The sequence below is a fragment of the Cinclus cinclus genome, chromosome 4 (genome assembly GCF_963662255.1).
Source record: "Cinclus cinclus chromosome 4, bCinCin1.1, whole genome shotgun sequence".
Classification (NCBI taxonomy): Eukaryota; Metazoa; Chordata; class Aves; order Passeriformes; family Cinclidae; genus Cinclus; species Cinclus cinclus.
In genome coordinates, this window is record NC_085049.1 from 44,905,225 (window position 1) to 44,927,170 (window position 21,946).

Genomic DNA, 21,946 nt, shown 5'->3' on the forward strand with positions numbered 1-21,946 from the left:
TTTCATTTAAGTGGTGATCAGGTGAGGAAAAGGTAGCTGAGCACTAGGTTAGTTTCGTAATGAAGTATGCCAAATATATTTTGGGGTTTTTTTAATTTCTCCACAAATCTTATGGCAGAACTTTTTTGAAAGGTAATTGCCCAGAAAGGGAAAAAAAATAATAAAAAAAATTACCCTGAAAAGCATTATAAAATCTGTTATCTGTAAGGAAGCTGGACTGCACAGTGTTTAGAACTTCCCTGTTCAGTTTTTGAGAATTTTTTCCCAGGGTATAGCATCTACTAGGAAAGGTGCTTCCTGCATATTTTAATTCTGTAGTCATTTTCCAGGGCAGACTTTGTCCCAGTAGGAGCAGTAGGCTCCTTACTGTGAAAGGGAAAGCTCCAGGGAGGGCTCTGTGGAAGGACCATGGCATCCTTGGCTATCAAGTCACTTTAAAAGCCCACTGAGAGTTGTGAGCACTGGGAAATAATATGCAAGACCCCAGTACATCCATCACAGAGGTGATAAAAGTAAAACTGTAGAAACTGATGATCACTCTTCTACAAAGGTGGTCAAACAGAGATTGGGCAATCTCTGTCTCTGCCCTGTTTCCAAGACAGCCACATACTGCCAGTTTCTCAGGTACCACTCCAGACAGGCAAGAACATCACTCCAAGGACAGACTTGGAAATTGTGAAATAATACCAGCCATGTGAGGCTGTTAAGCCAAGGATGGTATTAAATCAAATGTCAAGATCCTGGAACTGGATGAAGTGTGCACAAGAAGACAAAGAAAGCAGGTTTTGGTCTAGAAGAAAATTTCTTTGATACCATTTTTGTTGGATGTAAAAGCAAGTCCTTGGAATAGTCATGAAGGACCAAGTTTTTTTATTTGTTTAATGTTTCATAAGCAGCATAGAAAGCCTTAAACAGATCAGAGAAAATGGTTTGAACTGCAACTGAAATGACTTAAAGTGACCATGATCTGTCAGATCCAGCAGCAGTGCTGTCTGTCCCTCTATGATGCCACCAGCATGTGCCTGGGACATGTGTCAGCTCTGGGAGGAAGAAAGGTGAGACAAGCTGGGTAATTAATTCACTCCAGCCTCAATCCCACTGACTATTTACACAGACAAGCATGCATGCAGCCTACAGGCCAAACAGGGTTCTTCAAGCATTACACCTGTAACAGCTCTGAGAAATGCATTTTTCCAAAGAACCATCAACACATTACGGTGGCTTCACCAGCACTGAAGTGTGGATGGGGCCCGGGGACAAAAACGACCAATAAGGGGAGGAGATCTTAGACTTTTGGAAAGTGGAGATGATGATGGTCTGAGTCTTTATGTGCATTTTAGTGCTCATGTGAACCATGGTCTGTATTTAAACACTGTAAATGCCGGTCAGGCTTGCCAGATGAGGTGCACTGAACCTCAGTACACATGTCATGTGGACAGCAGCTTAGCCACTTATTGCTAGTTTGTTCCTAGAAGAGGATCTTGGGTGAAAGCAATACAGTCAGAATGCAAAACTGCCTTGGTGTGGTATTCCTTGGTCAACAGTTTTCCTCTAAATGGAATAAATGGGTCACGTAGCCAGTCTGTAGCAGCTTTTCATAAGAAAATCAATAATGTTCAACATCTCTGAAATTTCTAATGTTGCTGGAAAACCCTTGAGCCCACAAGTTTCATTTTGTCTCTTCTGTGAACTTCTATCACCGTACTTACACTTTTTCATTGGGCTCCATACACCTCTGGATGTGAATCAGTAAATGTCTTACTGAATTGGCTGACTTTTCAACTGGGTGGTTAAAAAGATGCAGATGGATGCAAGTGCAAGGTAGCCATACTTTAAAAAATAAATAAAATAAAATAGGACTTTCCTATCACTCCTTTCTTAAAATAAGAGGGGCTACCATTTAATAACAAATCCTATAAAATCAATTACACTTCCACAATTTTTGATATGACAATTTGACTTCTAGTCAAAAAATAGACAATCTTTTTCTACTTTTTCATGTGTTACTTGTTCAGAGCAAAGATGGTCTTTTCTTTCTGGGTTTTGTGTAGCCCTTTGTACACTGCATTTTTTTAGTGCCACTTTGGCACTCAGACATAACTATGGTATAAATAATACAGAATACTAAAGAACCAGTATTATTCAGTACTTTAAAGTTATAAGAAGCAGAAGAAAAAGCAAATTCAGGGACCTGCCCTTTTAGCAATTAAGACAGAAAATACCTGCAAAGCTTGGTATGGGCAGTGGAACTGATATGTCCAGAGATAGTCTGCAACAAAGCACACCACAAAGTATGTTGGCTTCCATGCGTGGGCTGGAAACCAGAGAAGTTCAAGGACCCTGCCCCAGAGGAAATGAGCTCTCTCTCTAATGGAAAATTTTAGATGTACACTATCAACAAAAACTTTAGGAACAATACAGCTCTGATAACACAAGTTAAGTTCATGTGCCGCATCTGTACAGAATGTGCAAAGATTATGACCATGAGAATGAACAAGAAAGAAAACAATTAAGAAGAAATTGTAAGAAAAGCCACCAGAGTATTCAGCTTATTGGATAAGAAAATCTTGCCTGATTTACCCTGTGTAGAGACTGTTTCAAAGAAATCTGTGTATGAACTATGTGAATGCATGAAAACAACAGCCTGAGGAAGACCCTTTCTTCCCTGCCTTATTGTGAGTCACAGAACTGTCTTGATCTACATGAGCCAAGTAGATATTGTTAACATTAGATTCTCTTGGTCTGTGGAGAACAAACACATACATCTACAACTGCTGCAAAGGTCTGTTAGTCCATTTAAGGTAACAATCAAATGTACTGGTTGTTTTGCAGCTTAAATGGCTTTTTGATCTCCATCCACAAAAAGCCTTGTCTTGTTTCTTTCTTAAAAATCTTCTCACTTTTCACAATGTCTGTTTATTTCATTTCCTGTTAGTATAACTAGAATTAAATGTCGTGTACTTCCTATGAACATTACTCATATTTGCTTAACTGCTGCTAATGTTATGCTTTCTCTTAAGACTATTCTCTACTATTTCTTTTGTTTCCTTATCCTGTTTGATTCACTTTGGTCTTCTGAAAAATAAGAGGTCTTTATGAAGAGGTGCAGTACTTTTCCTCAGAAACATGATTTGATAAACAACAAAGAAGTTTAGAGAGATTTTACAAAAACTGAGGGCGACAACACTACTGTTAGGACATAAAAAATTGAGATAGTCTAGTACCTCCCTTGGAGAGAGTAGTTTGGAGAAGAGAAGCTCCTAGCATTCAATAATGAGTCTGCAATTTTCAAAAAATTGTTGTAATGAACATAGGTAAGCCCTAAATACCCACCAGAGTTAAACTGTTTCTTGTGACCTTCTATTAGTATAATAGGAACCCTTGGAGCTGCTATAGATTTTGTACAAATACAGAACTACTGTGAGCCAATTTTTCAGACATGGATACCTAAATTACCCACGCAGACTCAGCATGTAGGCACCCAGTGATCCACTACCCATAGCCTCAGTAGTCATAAACATCAAGGGAACAAGAGAATAACAAAAATAGGTGGCATACCAGCAGCTACAGCATACACATTATTCACACACTGCTCTGGTTAGGAAAAATAAACCAACATAAATGAAATAAGGACAGAGCAAAGAAAATGAAAATCCCTAGATGTCTGGGACTGGATGTCAGTGTGATGCATTTCCCATCCTTGCACACAGAATCTCTACACTTGTTCACCCATTTTTCATGATGCCTGTCTGGCTGCCTCTTAACTGCCTTTGCCAAAGAGCAACAAAGATTTAGGTCAGAAGTGACCTCTGGAGGTCATCTCGTCTTACACTCCTGTTCAAGAAGGGCCACCTACAGCTGCTCGCTTGGGACTGCGTCTAGTCAGGTTTTGAATATCTCTGAAGATAAGACTTCACAACCTCTCTGGTTAACCTGTGTGAATTTTTGGTCGCAGTAAAAAAACTGTCTTATGTTCAGGTGGAATTTCAGGGATTTTAATTTGTTCCTATTGCCTCTTGTCCTGTCACTGGGCACCACTGAGAGCAGCCTGACTCTTTTCTTTGCTTCCTGTTTTCAGGCATTTGTACACATTGGGGAGATCTTCTTGACCCTTCCGCAAGCCGAACAGTTCCAAATCTCACTGCCTTTCCTCAGACAAAAGACTCTCCAATCCCTTAATTATCTCTGTGGTACTTCATCACCAGGTCCCACAGATCCCATTCTCTCAGAGGTTTTTCACTCTAAGCCTTACACAAATTTCATAAAAATTTTAAGGTATGAAAGAAAGCAGAAACCAGACTCAAACCCAGATGAAGAAGACAAACTAGACCAAATCAACCCAAAATAAAACAAAGAGCCCCAAACACAATTACGTTTTCCCTGGGCATTTACACCCCTTTGCACTTTATGTATAACAGTTTCTGAGTAAGCTTCAAATGTAAATTGCTATAAAACATGCTGTCAGTCCTCTGTCATTCTCAGGACTGGTTCAAGTGGTGGATCTCCCTGTGCTACTGGCCTGCTTTGGTGTTTCAGTTTAGTGGCAGATGGCTGATAATTATCTGTTAAGCTAGTTTTACTTCAGAAATATGATAGGAAGGTTCAGTACATTCAGTCTTTTCAGAGACAGATTACAGAGTATACTCAGTGTCCATTTCAAAACCACCAAGGTACTAGAACCAAAATTTTGCATTTGTGCACAAAAATAGACAAAAACAAAAAAAAAAAAGGTTTCAAAGCAGTATTTATGGCCAACTATTAACTTCTTCAGAAGAATGCTCAGTGCTGAGTAAATCAATATATCCCAAATGCCCACTTATGTAGTTAAAAATCAGTAATCCCTTCTTGGCTGGATGAGGGGCTGAATTTGATATAAAACCTTCATGTATATAACCTTTACTAGTCATATCCATGGAGCCTTGCATTTGAGAATAGAGATTATGAAAGAAACAGATATGAAAATATGTTTGAGCATAGTTCCAATCAACCAATCAATCTCATTTAACATCAGTGATTCAATCCCCAAAATCTTTAGAAAATGTTTGTTTGCCACCAAACTCCCACTAGGAAATCCCAGCATGGCAGGATTTCTGCAGTGTGTGCAGATGTGCTCAGCAATAACAGCTCAACCTTTCCACGTGGGGATGTGACTATTCCAGACTCCTTGCTTTCTCTTGTGACATACAGGGGTGTTCAAAAGTCTGTGACCTGCTTTTTCTTGTAATGTCATCCTGTCATTAATGAAATTATGTACTAAAATTACGAAAGGAAAAAGCCAACCTCATGGAAACCTAGGTCTGGTTCTGGGGGAGGAGGATGTCCACAGCTGCTGGGCGGGTAGAACTGTGTCAGTTTGCACGACACAACTCTTATCCAGGAAAGCCTGTCCTCCTTCTACTTTTGTGCACCATTTTTTCAGTTTTCTCTCTTCCCATGATCTTTTTTTAACCTTCATTCTCACTTCTTTTTCAAATTTTTTTAGTGGTTCTTTTTCCCCAGTGTTTCTTAACCCAGGACACTCCTGAGCATCTTGGCATTGCCAGCACAGGCTGCCCATACAGATCTATGAGTTACACCAGCTGGGAGCTGGGCTGGAAGACTGGCATTGAATCTCTCAGCTATGCCCATGTTAATGGAGGCAATAAATTGCACCACAATATGAAAAATCTTTTTTTTTTCTTTTCTTTGTAAGAAGAGTCTTCCATTAAAAAAAAAAAACAACTATGTAGGAAATATTTGCTTGCAGTGTATTTCCATAGTTTCAGTAAAGAAGTGAAGTCCTCCATTAGGTTTGGAGCTAAAGTTTTTCTGTTTACTGAAAACCGAATCTTAGCTTTAGCTGGGCAATTTTGAACAACAAAAAAACCTCCTGCACAGGAAAATGTAAAAAATTGCCAAGTAATTTCTCAGGTCAACTCTCTCACAAGTGAGATCTGTTCCAAAATCCTGGCCTCTGTTGGACTCTCGTGCAGGGTGTCTGCCACCTTGACTCTCCACGTAGGACCAGAGAACAAAAGCTAGAGAAGCAACAAAAATTATTTCCCATTGTGCTTTTCTGTTTGGAAGTGCTGTTCTCCCTCCAGTGAACTTAAACTTAATGGCAATAAATGTGCTTCCCTCTGTTGTCAATCCCTTCAGTCAGAGGTTGCTGCTAGGGAACCATCTCCCCAGCTTCCATTCAACAGCCCCTTCATGGCTTCAGACTTTCCACTTCCCACTGTGCATCTTCCTTCTTTGTGAAGTGGTGCTTTCAATGAAGTCATCAGTAGAGGGATTTTTGGGGAAAATTTTACTTATTTAATTATCAGGTATGGTCACATCTGGCACTTTTTTGCTAGGAAAGATACAGGAGCCAAATAATTATTCACTTACAAGAAGTTCCAAAGCATGTAAAACCTCATGGTCATTAGAGAAGTACCTAATGGTGTTGTAAAATCTGAGTTTCTTAAAACAGAGATTGAATTGTCAAGACTCCTAGAAGTTATAGAAAAATAAAATATCACGTAAGAGAGAAAGAAAAGAGAGGAGAGGAGAGGAGAGGAGAGGAGAGGAGAGGAGAGGAGAGGAGAGGAGAGGAGAGGAGAGGAGAGGAGAGGAGAGGAGAGGAGAGGAGAGGAGAGGAGAGGAGAGGAGAGGAGAGGAGAGGAGAGGAGAGGAGAGGAGAGGAGAGGAGAGGAGAGGAGAGGAGAGGAGAGGAGAGGAGAGGAGAGGAGAGGAGAGGAGAGGAGAGGAGAGGAGAGGAGAGGAGAGGAAAGGAGAGAAAAGAAAAGAAAAGAAAAGAAAAGAAAAGAAAAGAAAAGAAAAGAAAAGAAAAGAAAAGAAAAGAAAAGAAAAGAAAAGAAAAGAAAAGAAAAGAAAAGAAAAGAAAAGAAAGAAAAAAGAAAAGAGAAAGAAAAATGCCACAGATGTCGAAATATCCACTGAGATTTTCAATTTAGATCAGGAAACTTTTGATGACTTTTCCAATTAAAACAACAGAAAAACTTTATTTTAGAAATTAAGGGAATTTATTTTAGAAACCAAATAAAAAGAAGACTACTGGTTATATCTAACTTTGGATAAATTGCTTGTTCGGAGTTTCAACCTTTAGCCTATTTTCAGGGTCTACTTTTTACTTAATGTGTAGCACAATATGTAAACACATGCACAGCACTTTAAATCACAGAAATGTTTTAACAGATACCTTCTTTAAGAACTTATTGAACAAAACAGAAACATTCCATCTCTTAATGTCTGTAGATTTAGTAGAGCTTTCAGAGAATCCTTATAAGCAAAGTTAGTTACAGACCTCAGCACGGACTTGGCAAACTCCCATACATCCAATTAATACCGTGACAGAAGTTTACATCATCTAATATGCTTGTAGGAGTGAAGGAAAACTAATTAGTAAGTTCTTAGTGTTCTCCATATGAAAACAGCTATTTTCATTTTTTTAAACTATAGTTTGCAGAGAACAACAAATGGACATCTTTTTGGGTTTTTTTACGATTTTATAATAGTGCTGGGCTTACCAATTTTTGAGCTTCCAGGAGAAAATCACTCTTATGCAGAAAAGCAGAAAAACATGTTTAAAATCCAATTTAAAAGACCTTTCAAACTTAATAAAATCTTCAAAGCTACTATTTGCTACCAAAAAAAAAGGAAAAAAAAGAAAAAACCCTTTGCCATAATTTCTCTGATTATTTGTATTACTTAGATAACCAGAAAGAGGTTAATTCTGTAGCTCACTTTGTGGACTGGAAAAATCACATGGCAGCCATGATTTTAATTACTTTTTACCTATCTCTAACAATTTTCAGTACTTGTACCCATTTGTCAAGAAGCTTTTATCAGTTCTAAATACACATGGTTTGTGAAAGGTTTCTTCATATTTCCAGGTTTAGGTTAGATTATCTGAAAGCAAATTTTCATGCATGAGAATTCTTTTTCTTGAGAAAAGGCATTTTTGTACCAAAATTCTTTATTTAGCTCAGCAGCTCCATAAAAACCCCATTTGTTTCCTTGATCTTCAGCCAACATGATTCAAAACTCTCAGGCAAACCCTTAAAAGTGTTCCAGGTCTGAAATGTTTGCCCAAACCTCCGAACACACAAAAGTTTATTTTTATTAATCTGTCACTTTGGAAAAGAAAATATTTTATGTGTCATATACACATAGCAAGGAACAGGAGGTAATTCATCAACCTCTCTCATCTTGGTTCTGATAATGAGGTTGTGCTGTAAGCCTAGGCCTGCCAACCCAAAGTTCATACTGCAGATCTAAGAAATTCTCTGGTTTACTCTTCAGCTGTGCAGAAAAAAAAAAAAGAAAAGAAAAGAAAAAAGAAATAAAAAAATTAGTTGCTCCTGTCTTCCTATTTTCAGAAAAACTTCACATATCCACCTCCCCTAAAAAACGTTCGCTATTATTTATTCATTTCCAGCTTCACCGGGTTACCAACAGAAAGTGAAATCCATAACTGCAAGTAGCAATGGAAAACATCTAGGAAATGAAAATAGAAATATAATGCAGTTACATTCTTACTGCTAAAAGGTTTCCAAAGCAAAATGGCACAGAAAAAGCTGCTTGATTCTTGCTTTTTGCCTTGCCCTTAGCCTGACCCACGAGCAGCATAACACTCTGAAGTCCATGCCTGGAATTTGCACGGCACAGCCACAGACCCAAGGCTGGATGTCTGAGTGTGCTCGTCGCACGGGGCTGATGGGGCACCGGGCTCTCCTCTGCCTGGCTCTGCCAGTGCCCGTGGGCAGCAGCTCAGCTCTGCTAGCTGGCTTTCTGGCACCAAAGCTGGGGCAGATGACTCATATGAGGCTACTATCAAAATGAGGAGAATATGTGGTGTTTCAGCAATTTGCAGGATCAGAGTCTTGGTCACTGATTTGCTTCGAGTTCCCAGAAATCCATGTCGTGTAAGAACTGAATCACTGGCAGATATCAAAATGAGAGCACAGTGGCAACACCGAGCAGCTCCCTGTTTTGGAGGTTACAAGCTCACATGCCCAGTCAAACCAGATATCTCATGTGCAAGTAACTGTCCTGCATTTTCTGAGACACACATGGTTCCCATCAAGTCATGATGCTTTCTTTCCTAAACTTAATTGAACCTCTATTATGTAGAGGAGAAATGAACACAGCGCTGATGTTCACATTAATGACTACAAACTAATCATATTTTTTGCCAAATGTTGTCCTTGATAGACAAGCACTTTTTCTTTTTGAGCTGTCAAAGTAAAAAAAACCACCTCAGAGTTGATAATCTCCAAATCTGGTAATATCTACCTAAAAATCTCAGTCACAGAATTTATTTATTTGGTGACAACATATGAAAAAGAGAGAATCTGAAATTTCTTCTCCTATTCAGCACTGTCAGGACTCACATTATAAAAGATAACTACTAAAGGAGAAAAGCTGGTCAAACCAGAAACTTTACAGATGTGTTTGGCAAGAAGTATTGACCTAAGACAAGGTCAGGATATTTTTAGACCCATAATAAATGCAAGGTCACTGTAAAGACATACAGCATTTAAACTTTATTTTGGAGCCTTTGCTTCTCAAAGAAGGGTTAATACACTAGATTTTAATGAAAAAGACTTTCATCAGAACAGCCCAATTCATAATTTTCATTATCTGTGTTGAAACCTTTCTTCTTTTTTTTCTTTTTTTACTTTTCCTTTTTTTTTTTTTAGAAATATAATTAACCCTATAAACACACGAGCTACAAGTCTGATGTTACACAGTTTGAAGTCAATAGGTGTTTTCTTTCTACCTTCTATGGAGCAGGACCAGATGCAGGATGAACTGATCCATTGGGGAGCTCTTACATCACAAGGCCTAATCAGAGAGTCAATCTTCATGATTGCACAGCTTTTAAACTTTACTACAGATGCATGATTGCCCCATTCTTTTCACATCTTGAGGAACATCTTCACTATTCTTTAAATGTGCAGTAGGAGTCAGAAATCTTTCCTTTGGAAGAAAACTGTAGAACAAAGTGAACTTTAAATTGGTGCAATTTTGCAGTTTTTTGGAAAAACCATCACTTTGTATTCAGTCATTGGAAAATAAGGTTGCAATTTTCAAGGGAAAAGCTTTACTGGTTCTTGAAGAAACAACCATAAAACAATTTCAAGCTAGTTAAAGACATATTTATCAGTCTGGTTTTTTTCAAAATATTTTTATACATGCTGTACTTAGCTGTAGAGAAAATATTTTTAGTTTAGAAGATTGCCCTTTTTTTTGAACTTGGATAAGAAAAATGGTCAGATCCTGGAAATATTAAATGCTGTGCTTTAATCCTTCATACGGGAAATGTATTTAGATTTGGGTCCCATGAGCTAGCTTGCTGAGAATAAATGGTTCTTCTCAATATAATTCCTACTTTAATTTCTCCATAGGGAAGGAAAGATGTAGGAATCTTTTCTTTTTAAACTATTCATTATTTATTCCAAACTAAACTACAGAAATTGACATATGTGAACTTGGCCAGGGGACTTGCATTGTAAAGGTTAACAGAGAGAGTGGTTTCCTAGATGTGAGAAGAAATCTTTTCACTTGGATTGTTGTTTAGCACTTCTGTTAGCAGTGAAGTTCACACAGTTAATCTGATCATGTCTGCAGCTTTGTGTTAACCATGAAAAAGGTGTCATAAATGGATACATGCTATGAATCATATGTAGCCCCAGAAGTGCCATCAGACTTAGCACAGTGCATGTTTTGTAGTTTACCTCACACAAATTTGACTTTCTAACAAATTCTTGAATGACATAGAATACTGGTCTGGACCCCCTGACAGGTTGCATTACTTTCCATCCTAAATATGTTGTTTTATGTAACATACTTTTGAGGTAGTGACCTGCCAATAACACCCAGGGTCCCACAGAACTGCACTGTAGGCTTTTCCTTCTTTCTGTGGTCATTACCTTGTTCCTGGCAGTATCACACATAAGTCTGAGACTGACTCTAATGACTCTGCCAATCTTCCTTCACATTAGCAGGCCAGTTCTACTCCCAGTTACAGTGACTTTATAAACATCCTTACTGATGATGACTGTGTCTGAAAAGTTTGTCAGGCATTTACTGCTATTCAGTGCAGTCCACACCTCCTTCAGAGCAGTTAATTGTTTAGCTAACTGTGCTTTAAAGCACAAGCTGACATAATCACGTGCCACTGATTTATGAACAAGATCGCTTCAACATTTTGCATTACCTAGAGTAGACTTCCAGCAGCAAATTGGAAGTATCAACCCTGTATTATTCTGGGTCACTTGGGGAGTATATATTCATAAATTGAATATGTAAATCTCTTAACTGATTAACACTCCAGGCAATGTATTTAAGACATGTTTCTTAAACTGTCACCAATGCTTACTCAGCAGGATGTGGAAACTTCTGTTCATGCTTTGGCTTCTTCTCTCTTCACCGTATGACATTTCAGAGGCAGATTTATAAATGTTTTATAATTATCTGTGTAGAACAAAAAAAAGCATATGTTCTGGTCAACTAATGTAAGAGAAGGGGAAGAAGAGTTAATGAAACACAAATTTGGCAGTAGTGTGGTCTGTGAATTTTTGCTCAGGAGGAGGTCCTGCAGCCCCTACAGTGGACGTGTCCTCAATGAAGGATGAGGAGCAGGTGCTTTCCCTAAGGTTGCTAGTCCAGGATCTCTGGGAACTATGAACAGTCCACAACTTGGAGGTAGAAAATGGAAAGGAAATTAGGGCAGCAGAAATTAGCATTGTGTGAATAATGGAATTTCTCTTTGGTGATCCCACTGAAAAATTAAACCAAAATAATTAATTTTGGGCAGGTCCAAAGCACTTGTCCAACTCAAAATGAAACAGCACATTTCGCTTTCAAATCTCTTTTCAGCCTTTGAAAGAAATACACATAAAACCAAAACACAAGCTATTTCAAAAATGTCAGAATGAAACATTTCAGCAAGATTTTCTTTTTTTTGAGCTGGAACTATTAACTGAATTAAAACCCAGCTTGCCTGACTGAAACTACATTTTTAATTTCTTTTGGCCAGTAATTGTTTGTCCCAGACATTTCATCCTGCCTAAGGGAAACCTGCTCCAACTTCTACTTCCTTTGTTTGTTCAAAACTGACCATCATCACCATTCTTCACACATCAACAAGCCACACATACCCTGCAAGAAAACCTGAGAAGGAAATTCTACAAAGTTTGCTGTGTGACATTTCCAGGGCTCCGGCTCCATCTCATGAGGTTCTGTGGTAGAATCTTCCAGCTGGTGGTTTTTAGGGTTGGAGAAGTTGATAATTAGTTGATTCCATTTTTACACTTTTGTAGACAAATGGCTTTTAATCTGGGTTTAGCCTCTGTGTGAAAAACTTGAGAGACTAATTTGACATTTCTGGGTAGGGCAACTCAATAAGGACAATGCAGAAGAGACCTAAAGGAAGTAGAAGAAGGAAATAAGTTATTTATCCATTTGCAAAGTGATTTTATCAACAAGGAACAGCATGTATGTGGCTCATTGTCTGGTCTCTATTTATCACTAAGGAACAGAAAGGTACTTTTAGAGTAAAGTCATGTTATCCTGCCCAAAGTCAGAATCTTTATAAACCTCTAATGTAGACCAGACAAATGACACCTGCAAAATTCCTCTTAACCTCCACTGACTATAATGGGAAACAGATGTAGTTCAAGGAAAGACTGTGTATGTCAAAGGTCAGTGAAGTGAAGTGAAGTATCCATTTGTTGTTTAAACTCTCTTCCTTTGCTGTCAGTTCTCACCAGTTTGAGTGATAAGAGAAAGGATGCTGGCCAATAGCTCTTGGCAACATCATTCCCTATCCCAGAAGAAAGGAAATATATATCCAAGTGGATATATAAGAAAGGCTGAATCCCTGAAACTGTCATGCAGTACCAGATCCTGACTGCCTGTCATTACTGGGTCCTTTCTGCCTTGACTGTGAACAGGCATGCAAATCATATGTTATGATATGTGAATGAAAGTGTGGGGAAAAGTAAACCGTGTTGAATGCATCTAGTTTGACAGGAAACAACCATCCCTCACCCAAATAGATCATATGCCAGTCTAATATGTGATTTCCCATGGGAAGTGGTGTGATTTCAGCTCACGTAAACTGTGTTCAAAATAGGTATGGATGGATGCTTTTAAATCCATCTTTAATTTGCTGTGGTTCAGGAGCAACATTTTTTAAATGTGGAGAGGCTACTTGTGGCCTGGTGCATAAATGGTAATGGTCTTCTTGCTCAAGAAGACTTCAGCAGTTGCTGGAATCTGCTATTATGTATTGCTTCTGGCTTTCTGATTATTTGAATGATTCCCACCCCTTTAACCTTGGTCCAAGCACCACTTTCCCTGGCTACACCAGTGCAACTCTTCTGTCTTTGCCAGGAAACATTGCTGAAGGACATGACATGATAATAACAGATTAAACAGTGTTTCAGGGACTTGGGTTTTGTTTGGGTTTTTGTTTGGTCTTATAGTTTGTGTTGAGAATAGGCACCAAATATTCTCTTCTGAAGGACTCTCAGATCCCTGATGCTGCAGAACGCCATTTGTGCTCAGTATACTATGCATGGGCAGTGGGAATGCAGAGCTCTGAGTTTTCATTAGCAGCTGCTGCCTGTTTGTCTCCACATCATCTGACCCATAGGGGCAGCTCAGGACTTTTCAGCAGCAGCTACTCGAGGGGGGATCTTGCCTCTGTGTGTACCGAGGCAGAACCAGTGATCCAAACCAATGACCTTCAGGAGTGATGCTATTTTTCCCACCATCCCCTACGAGAAAGGCTGACTGACATGCTCCTCACTAAGCCCTGGCCTGTGAGAAGTGGAAATTGCAGGCTTATGGTGAAGAAGCATAGCCCCAGGTGGAGATGGCATCCTTTCTGGGCACAAGAATACAGCCACTAGTCCAGCAGCTCCACAGGCACAATGTGTATCATTTCCCTTGTGTTTGAAGAAAAGACAAAAGCTCTGCAAATGGCAGTATTTGAGGACCAAAATATTTATTATAATAAATTAAAGTACAAGCATTTATAAAATGTTCTGTCTGCATATAAATATCACACAGCAGTGTTGATTTCTGTAAAGCTTCATAAATATATTTCCTTGGATATTTTTCAATTAATCTATATAAATAAAAGTATTGTATAATTATTACCTTAAAATAAGTTACCATTAAATACAAATTATAAAAATTATTTCTGAAATAGTCTGAAATCCCAACTTTTCAGGTAAAGGTCAGAAGAGGGCAACATATGCAAGTGAGATTTCCATCTAGGAGGCTCAAAACATCCTGGCTAAAACATCACATCAAAACATCACTGCCTCAATCAAAGCTGATTTATAGGTGTTAAATTTCAGTATATAAAAGACAGAAAGAGTTGCCTCATTCCTGTGAAGATGAGGAGGACAGAACAGTGCTTTTGTAAATAACTAATACCCCGTGTTGCAATCAAGAGGCAGTGTCCTGGCGTTTTCATTTTTGAAGAAGGCAGCAATATGCATCCTGTCTCTGACAACTTAGTTTGCTAGTTTTGACACAAGTGAAAAATACAATACATCTGAGGGAAATGGACATAGTTGCAGCTAACCAATTTGAGGTGTTGCAAGAGGTCTGCAGAGACATCTCTTCAAGCCTGATCCAGAATTTTTTCAGTTTTTCTTCTTGTTACCTCCCTTCTTTGGGACATCAGTACAGGCATTTTCCATGTAGTCAAACAATAAATCCAGCTCTCCAATGGCTTTAGTCTTTCCATTTTCTCCCAACTAGAAAAGAGCAGAAGGCAAATCTTAGCAACTAGTTATTTTTCAGAAAATTGAAATTAGGATTGTCAGAGAAACCGAATCAGTAATTTACTTTCCTAATTCTCTTACACAGTTCTGTAGTGTCATTGTATCATATGATACAAATTAGTTCGTTCAAATCGAGACTAGCATATAAGTTTCCTGCAACCTAACTTCTGAATATTTAAATTACCATAACATGTGCAGAGAGCTAACAGGGCAAGTGAGGGAGTGCTGGAAGGGGAAATATCACTAATCCCCTCTTTAATGCCCTTGTAGGCTTCACATCCTAAATAGTCTCAAGTTTGTTTCATAATTAGGTCAGCCTTAATCTGACTAAATGACTGGGGTTTGAAACTGCTCTTTTTAAATATTTGAGGGAAATATACCTGTTCCATTTTGTTCTTCATTTGTTCCAGGTTCTTTTCAATGTGTTCTCTCTTTCCTGAGAATTGCTAAAAGAAAGGAAGCATCCAGACATAAGATGGACAGCTATATGCAACAATGAACCATTTTTTTCTTTTTCACACCTCTGTATTAACTCTGACTTCATATCTTTGATCTGAGGTTTCCTTTCGTATCACTGCCTTTTGCCACTGCTTGTAGCATTCTGAGATTTAGGAGCAGCAATAAGAGTCAGAGGGAAAGAAACCCAGTGTTACTCACACAGCTTCTCAGCTCTGAGGTCAGGGATGCCAAGAACTGTGCCACCTCCTCAACATAAGGGTACTGGTTCTTGACTTCAGTGAGGAGAACATCTTTTATTACAAACTCCACAACCCTCTTCATCAGGTAGCAGCGGTTGTTTTCCTATGTATGAAAGTAAGAGGTCATGCTAAATCAAGACAAGAGATCACTAAGTGCTGCAGAGGGATGCAAAGAGCAGGCTCCTTGTGTAAGGCTTACCCTGATGTTAACAAAGAGCTGCTGCCCAATCAATCTGTTGTCCGTGTCTTTGTCTGAGGCACTGGCCTGAGAGGAAAAAAGGAAATGTCAGGTGGTGATGGGAACCTTACTTAAAGATTAATAATAAACCCAGAAGTTTTCATCAGCAATGAAAGTTCAGGCAAAATGAGGGAATGGATACCACAGTCAGTTAAAGGTAGATAAGACTGGACATTGTGTCTGTTTCTCCCCTCAGCTGGGTGAGATTCAAGGTCAGTATGGCAGGAAAATAAATAAGCCAAAGTCTGAATTTGTATTCTCCACTTAAAAGTCAGAAGTCGTAGTGGTTTTATGGTGGCTAAACCAGATGCTGCAGGTGGCCAACCTCACAGTGGCCCACAGTGCTGCTGGGAGGTGCTTGGTGGTGTGCACCCAGGGAGACCCACCCATGGCAAAAGCAGCCAAGAAACCTGCCTTAGCAGAGCACTGCAAGACACCTGAGTGTCTGCTTGGCTGTGACTGGAGTCATGGAGAGGCCCAGCTCCAAATGGACTAAGCAAACTGAGAAATGTAATGTCACAATTCACAATTTACCCACCTTGGCAGCAGCTGCTTGAAAAGAAGCAGCTGTGCTGTCCCAGGGGCTGCCTTTCCCTTGGGGAGCAGCAGGAGGAGAGGCAGCAGCTTCCCCTGGCTACACAGCCAACAGGCAATAGACCTGCTCCATACACCCAAATTCTGCCTTGACTGCAAATGCTCTTTTTTTTTTTTTTTTCTGTAGAAAGGCAGGGGAAAGAGGGAGGAATGCCGAAGGCTAGAAATCACTACAACAATAGAGGAGTAGGTCCTCAGATCCCACCATGAAGAACACACGGATGACTGTACCATTTTAGCCAAGGTGTAGGTGCGATTCCTGATGTAGAACTGCTGGAAGTTGATCTTCCTGAGCCTGCAGGTGTGATGGGCAGTGGAAGCCCCTTTCAGAGGCAGAGAGCTGGTGAGAAGAAGGGGGAGACAGAAACAGCAGCAGAAGAAAACCCATCCTGGAAAGCTCTTGGACAAGGTCTGCAGGGAGGCCATGGCTCACAGTCTGAAATCTTCTGTCCCAGCAGGCTGCAGACACAGAACTCAGCCCTGATGTGAGAGAAGGCAGCATTAGCAGCAAGGAGAGCGGGTGAAGCAAAGTGAGAGCAGCACAAAGGCTGCAAGCCTTACCTTTGCTGTGGTTCTTGATGTGCTCCGCAGGAGGTGAGCTGCACCTTATATAGGGCCACCAACATCTCTCTCAGCTGTTTTTTTTTTTGGGGGGGGGGTACTGGTGGTGAAATAAAATGACATCAGCAAGTCTCTTACTTTCCAGTATCCTCTTCTGAGAACTACCTAACCACTTCAAAACCCACAAATACAAATTCAAGGCCATCATAATCTTCAGTTTCCTATAAAAAAAACCCAAATAGTAATGTGGGGCAAAGCTGGGGCTTTTACCAGGGTAGGAATCCTGAAATTTTTGCATAAAAATATCTGAGAATTTTATGAGTTCGTGCCTCCTGTCCCAATTATAATGCACTCACGACTGACAATTTGATGGCAGAAAACCATCAAATCTTCTGTGGAGTAAGACTGGTTTCTCTGCTGCTGACTGGTGCACACAAGGGATCAGGGACTATGTCGCAACCAAAGCACTGACCACCTGTGGCTCCTATCCTGAAAATACCCTTTCCCACACAGTGACCCACTGGAGTCACTGGCCATCTGCACATCACTGTGCAATCCTCTCTGAGAGAACAGAAACTGTGTAGGACCAACACTACATTTATCACGTGCTTGATTTCCAAATTCCCTTTTCCAATAATATTATTTGTATTTAAGGCTGTAATTGGGTATAATGACCAGAGCTGTGGTCATGTACTTATCCAGGTGATTTCCACGTTCCCAAGGCTCTTCTGCTAACATGAAAGCAGTGCTGCACCTTCAGTCTGAAACCCCATGCAGTGTTCCAAACAGGAAACTGCATTCTTTAGATGGCAATTTGCAACCCATCTGTAGACAGTAACGCATGAGAACACACAACTGGTACAAATGTAAACTGGTTTTCTAATACCCACCAAGTACACAGGTGACAAACAGGAGAAAACAGATCTGGAAAACCAAGGCTTCATCTCTGCCTCTGAGAGTGGATATCTGAGAGATCTGAGGGTAGACATCCATTTGGCTGGTCTCCATTCTTTGTGTCTCAAGTTCTCAGGACAAGAGCCATTATCAACCTAACCTCATGGTCTGAAATGCCCAGATCCTTTTCATTCACCTGAAAGAAAACAGTTAACATCCGCGTGGAATGCGGTTTATTCTTTAGCCTCCTCTGATGCAACTGCAGCATGAATTTATCCCTCCATGTCTCAGTCCTGCATCAATTCTCCTTAGACACCTGCTACATCAGCTCTGCACAGAGCTGTGCCCTTGAAGCTGTGCCCTGAAGCCACCATCACCACCTCCTTTTCCGTGCCCCTCTAAGGCACCCATTCCCATGACCAGCCTCCAACAGCATCTTGACTGCAGCAGACAGCAGAAAGTGAGTCTGGACCCAGGACGTCAGCTGTCTAGTTCACACCCAAATGTACCACGAAGGTATTCAAGAATATATTTCAAGTAAATAGCTCCAGGGAGGGTAGAGGTTAATGAGAAGATGAAAGGCTGAGTTTTACTTAAGCAAAAGACAGACATTAAAGACCAAACAGAGAAAATCCTGATGAATCCTGCTTTGAAGTATTAACACTCTGTGAAATGAATTTCTACTAACTCCTCCCCAGGTGTTAACACAGTCTGATAACCAAAGTTTTCTTCTAACTGAGGTTTCTCCACCAGCTCATCCATCAGAACTGAAGTCCTACACCCAGAACAGGAGCTGTGGACAGGCATTCATATCCCTTGTCCTCTTATCCTTCTGGCAGATGTTACCTCTCCATCCCTTTGGTCACTCACTCATCAGACACAGATCCATCTTGTCTGATCTCGTTTTGTGGCTCCAATCCCATGGAAAGAGTGCATGATGTAAGTAGGTGCTGTGCCACACCCATCAGCTCAAACCACTATGAGGAGCAGACCTAGTCCCTAGTACTGATGGATATTTAAACAAAATTAGGCAGATTAATGAGGAATTAGATGCTGAATCTTTCTTCTGCCTCTTCCTATGCAGTAATTGCAGGATGTCTTTGGCCTTCCTGCTTTTTTATTTGAAAACACACACTACACTAGGATGTACCTATTTTCATAGAAAACCTTAAGTTAGCCTACCATCTGTATTGTTAGCCATCTCAGCCATGCCACTTTTTGTGGCATCATGTCTTCCTTCTGAGGCTGCTTCTGTTTTTTAGTTTACCTTGCTATTTTCCAGGCACTGAGATGCTGAAATGCAAATTTCAAGTTCATTAATTCATGTTTTACAAATTCTGTTTTCATTACATTCCTAAAGCTTTTGCATTATTTACCTTTTTGTTCGCAGCTGTGACTTAAAACTATCTTTTATCCCTCTAGCTCACTTTGAGTATGGTCGAGCCCAAAAGCAAGTAGCCAAAATGCTACCAGACACTAACACAAGCAGACTTTACAGTTGCCATGCTCACGAGACCATTCCTGGCCTGATGGTCCTGGATGTACTACAGAGCTATGATGTAGCCACAGTCACAGCTGCAGTGATTCCTTGTAATGCGTTAATAGAATTTCTTTGGAAGTGGAAATATGCCTCCCATTCCCAGGGTCTTGTATTTCTGTTATGAGATTTCACTGAACAAAGACTAGTCACAGTTACCACCTCTTTCCATTGGCTCACCACACCCTGGATGGGAGACAGACATCCAGCAATACATCCTTTGGAAAGAGGGTGTAAAAACCTGCACTAGTGCTGGATCTCACTCCAGTCACCAGCTGAAGTCCAGAGAGACTTCAGCTCTGTATTTTCTGCTACATTTGAGGAAGGGTTTTGGGTTTTTTTATTCTTGTTTGAGGTCAAAATACAATAGACTTTTGAAGAAGAAGGTCTTGAACCAGCACTGAGGGTGAGCCTCAGGGAAATTGCTTGGTTAGATTCCCCTTCCCAAATGGGCTACCCAGAACTGCACAGCAGGAGAGATCAGAGGAAAGAAAGCTGCCTTTCATTTAAAATGTGGTACTCTGGATGAAACCATCACTGGAGGGTCTTGCTTTGTGGAGAAAGAGTAAGCTGGACAAAATAAATCTGAAAAACTACAGGGAAGTAATTTCCTTTTCTTATTTCATGATTTTTAATAGGTTTAATTATATTTTTTAATGTTTAAGCCTAGTAGAAATGTTTAAAATGCAAACTTCTTACAAGAAAATAGATCTCCTCTGCTTTCATTTTATTTAAAAACTACCAAAGACCTTTGATCTTCTATAAAGTACTCTTTGCATTTTGTTCAAGTAAAATTAACTGAGAAAATTATTTTGAAATTGCTCACAGGTCAGTTTTTCTCCTTGTGTTGCCCCAAGAGTTAAGCACCTGTCCTATCACTTAACTCACCTACAAACTTTTGAAACCTAATTACATGGAACTTCCCTAATTCATTAAGAAACCATAGTGGTAAATATTCTCGACAATGACTTCTTGACCCATTTTGAAGACAGAGGATTTTTTGAGGAGGATTGGAACTCTGCATCACATCTGCTTCTAAAGCCACAGACACTTCCTTCTGACTTTGAATGAGGTCACAGGTGAACAACCAACACTGTACTTTGATGTTCAACTGCTGGGTACCAGCAGCAACACACTAGCAGGCAGGAATTTTCTTGGGCTTTAGTACATTTTCAATGAGCCAGGATTACCCTGCATTATTGGAAGTGTCAGGACTGGCCACTGGGCTAGAAATACTGTCAAGAGTTGGCATGTGAAAAAGCGAGCCTGTGTATTGTGCTCTTGGGTCTTTTACTTGGCATGGACATTCTCCCCCCGTAACCACTTGTAAGAATGGGCCATAGGTCATGCAACACCTAAAACTGACCACTCCATCTCGGGTTTCAGGTCACACTCATCCCTTCATTTACCTCCCGCTCATTTGTGAAGCTGTCAGGTCCGTATTATCTCAGTTCTCTGCCTTCATCCAGACTTTCAAACTTCCAAAGATTAAAGTAGACTACAGAATGGTTTCAGCTAAAGTTCCAGTAAAGTCTTATTTTAATCAGCGCTCTGTCCATCAATGAAAACCTCTGTAATGGAAATTAACACTTCTCTACACAACCTGAAAATAAGCTTTTCTCTAATCCAGCCATTCCTTAAGGAAACATCCTAGTACACAGACAAGTGTCTTCTGGGCACGATCATTAGAAAAGGCAGAAGAGATTCAATTTCTACAGAGGAAATGGTACCAATACAGAGACTGGGAGAGGACATGTAGCATTTGACCGTTATATTTTGGCTTCTGGGATCTTTTTTTGTTTGGTTTGTTGTTTTTCTTTTTTATAATACATTTAATGTTACGTAAGAAATTGTGAGTCCTTTGGAAGAAGAATTAATAGCCTTAATAAAATTGCTTAGCTTGGGAATATTAGAGGATTGCAAAACCCTCTGGGGACAGCTTACAGTACAGGCACTGCTGAGTCAGGGTTTTTGCAGACCAGGTGTGATTTCCTACCTTTCCTGGCTGTAACATTTTTGTAACACAGAGTAACACATTTCCTCTGACAGTAACACTTAGGTTTTTATATCTGATACTTCATCAAATATCTTTGCCTCTGACCTTCACTTGGTTTTGTTACATCATTTTTAGATCTCCCAACTATAAGATGCTATATCAGAAAGCTGGTATTTCACATCCTAAGACATCCAAGAGGAAAGGAACTCATTGCATCAATTTTTAAGTTACATTCTGGGGTGAAAAAAAAAGAAGTAAAAACCCCCAAACCAAAACCAACAAAACAACAACCACAGCCACACACGCACGCACACACACACACACACACACCAAACAAACAAAAAAACAGCAACAAAAAAAAACCCTTCTGTTTTAAATAATTTTATTCTCAGAAACATTAATATAGTGGCGATACAAGAGAAAGCAACCCAGAGATATGTTGAGACAACACTATATTGCTGCTACCAGTGTTCTTAATGCGTTAATACCATGTTATTACCAGGATCACTGAGGTAGTGACTTCTACTGCAGTCCCAAAAAGGAATAATATTAATAAACTCATTAATATAAAAACAGAAAACAACCAAAGAAATCCAACCAAAAAAAAAAAACCAAACCAAAACAAAACAAAAAAAA

The 21,946-nt window shown here is 39.8% G+C and overlaps 1 protein-coding gene across 1 annotated transcript; it reads right to left on the reverse strand.

Moving 5' to 3' along the window:
• Positions 1 to 14,651: 14,651 nt before the first annotated feature.
• Positions 14,652 to 16,757, reverse strand: IL22 (interleukin 22). The gene is made up of 5 exons (XM_062491180.1): positions 16,554 to 16,757; positions 15,690 to 15,755; positions 15,450 to 15,593; positions 15,173 to 15,238; positions 14,652 to 14,765 (listed from the first exon to the last, which is right to left on the reverse strand). Exons 1-5 carry the CDS (start codon positions 16,746 to 16,748, stop codon positions 14,652 to 14,654), a joined length of 585 nt encoding a protein of 194 aa, XP_062347164.1. The 5' UTR covers positions 16,749 to 16,757.
• Between the last annotated feature and the right edge of the window lie 5,189 nt (positions 16,758 to 21,946).

Coding starts and splice junctions, on each gene's coding strand:
- IL22 (XM_062491180.1), bottom strand. CDS start 16,748: ATGGCCTCCCTGCAGACCTTGTCCAAGAGCTTTCCAGGATGGGTTTTC. Junction 15,756..16,553: donor CCTACACCTTGGCTAAAATG/GTACAGTCATCC, acceptor TTTTCCTCTCAG/GCCAGTGCCTCAGACAAAGA. Junction 15,594..15,689: donor AGCTCTTTGTTAACATCAGG/GTAAGCCTTACA, acceptor TTTCATACATAG/GAAAACAACCGCTGCTACCT.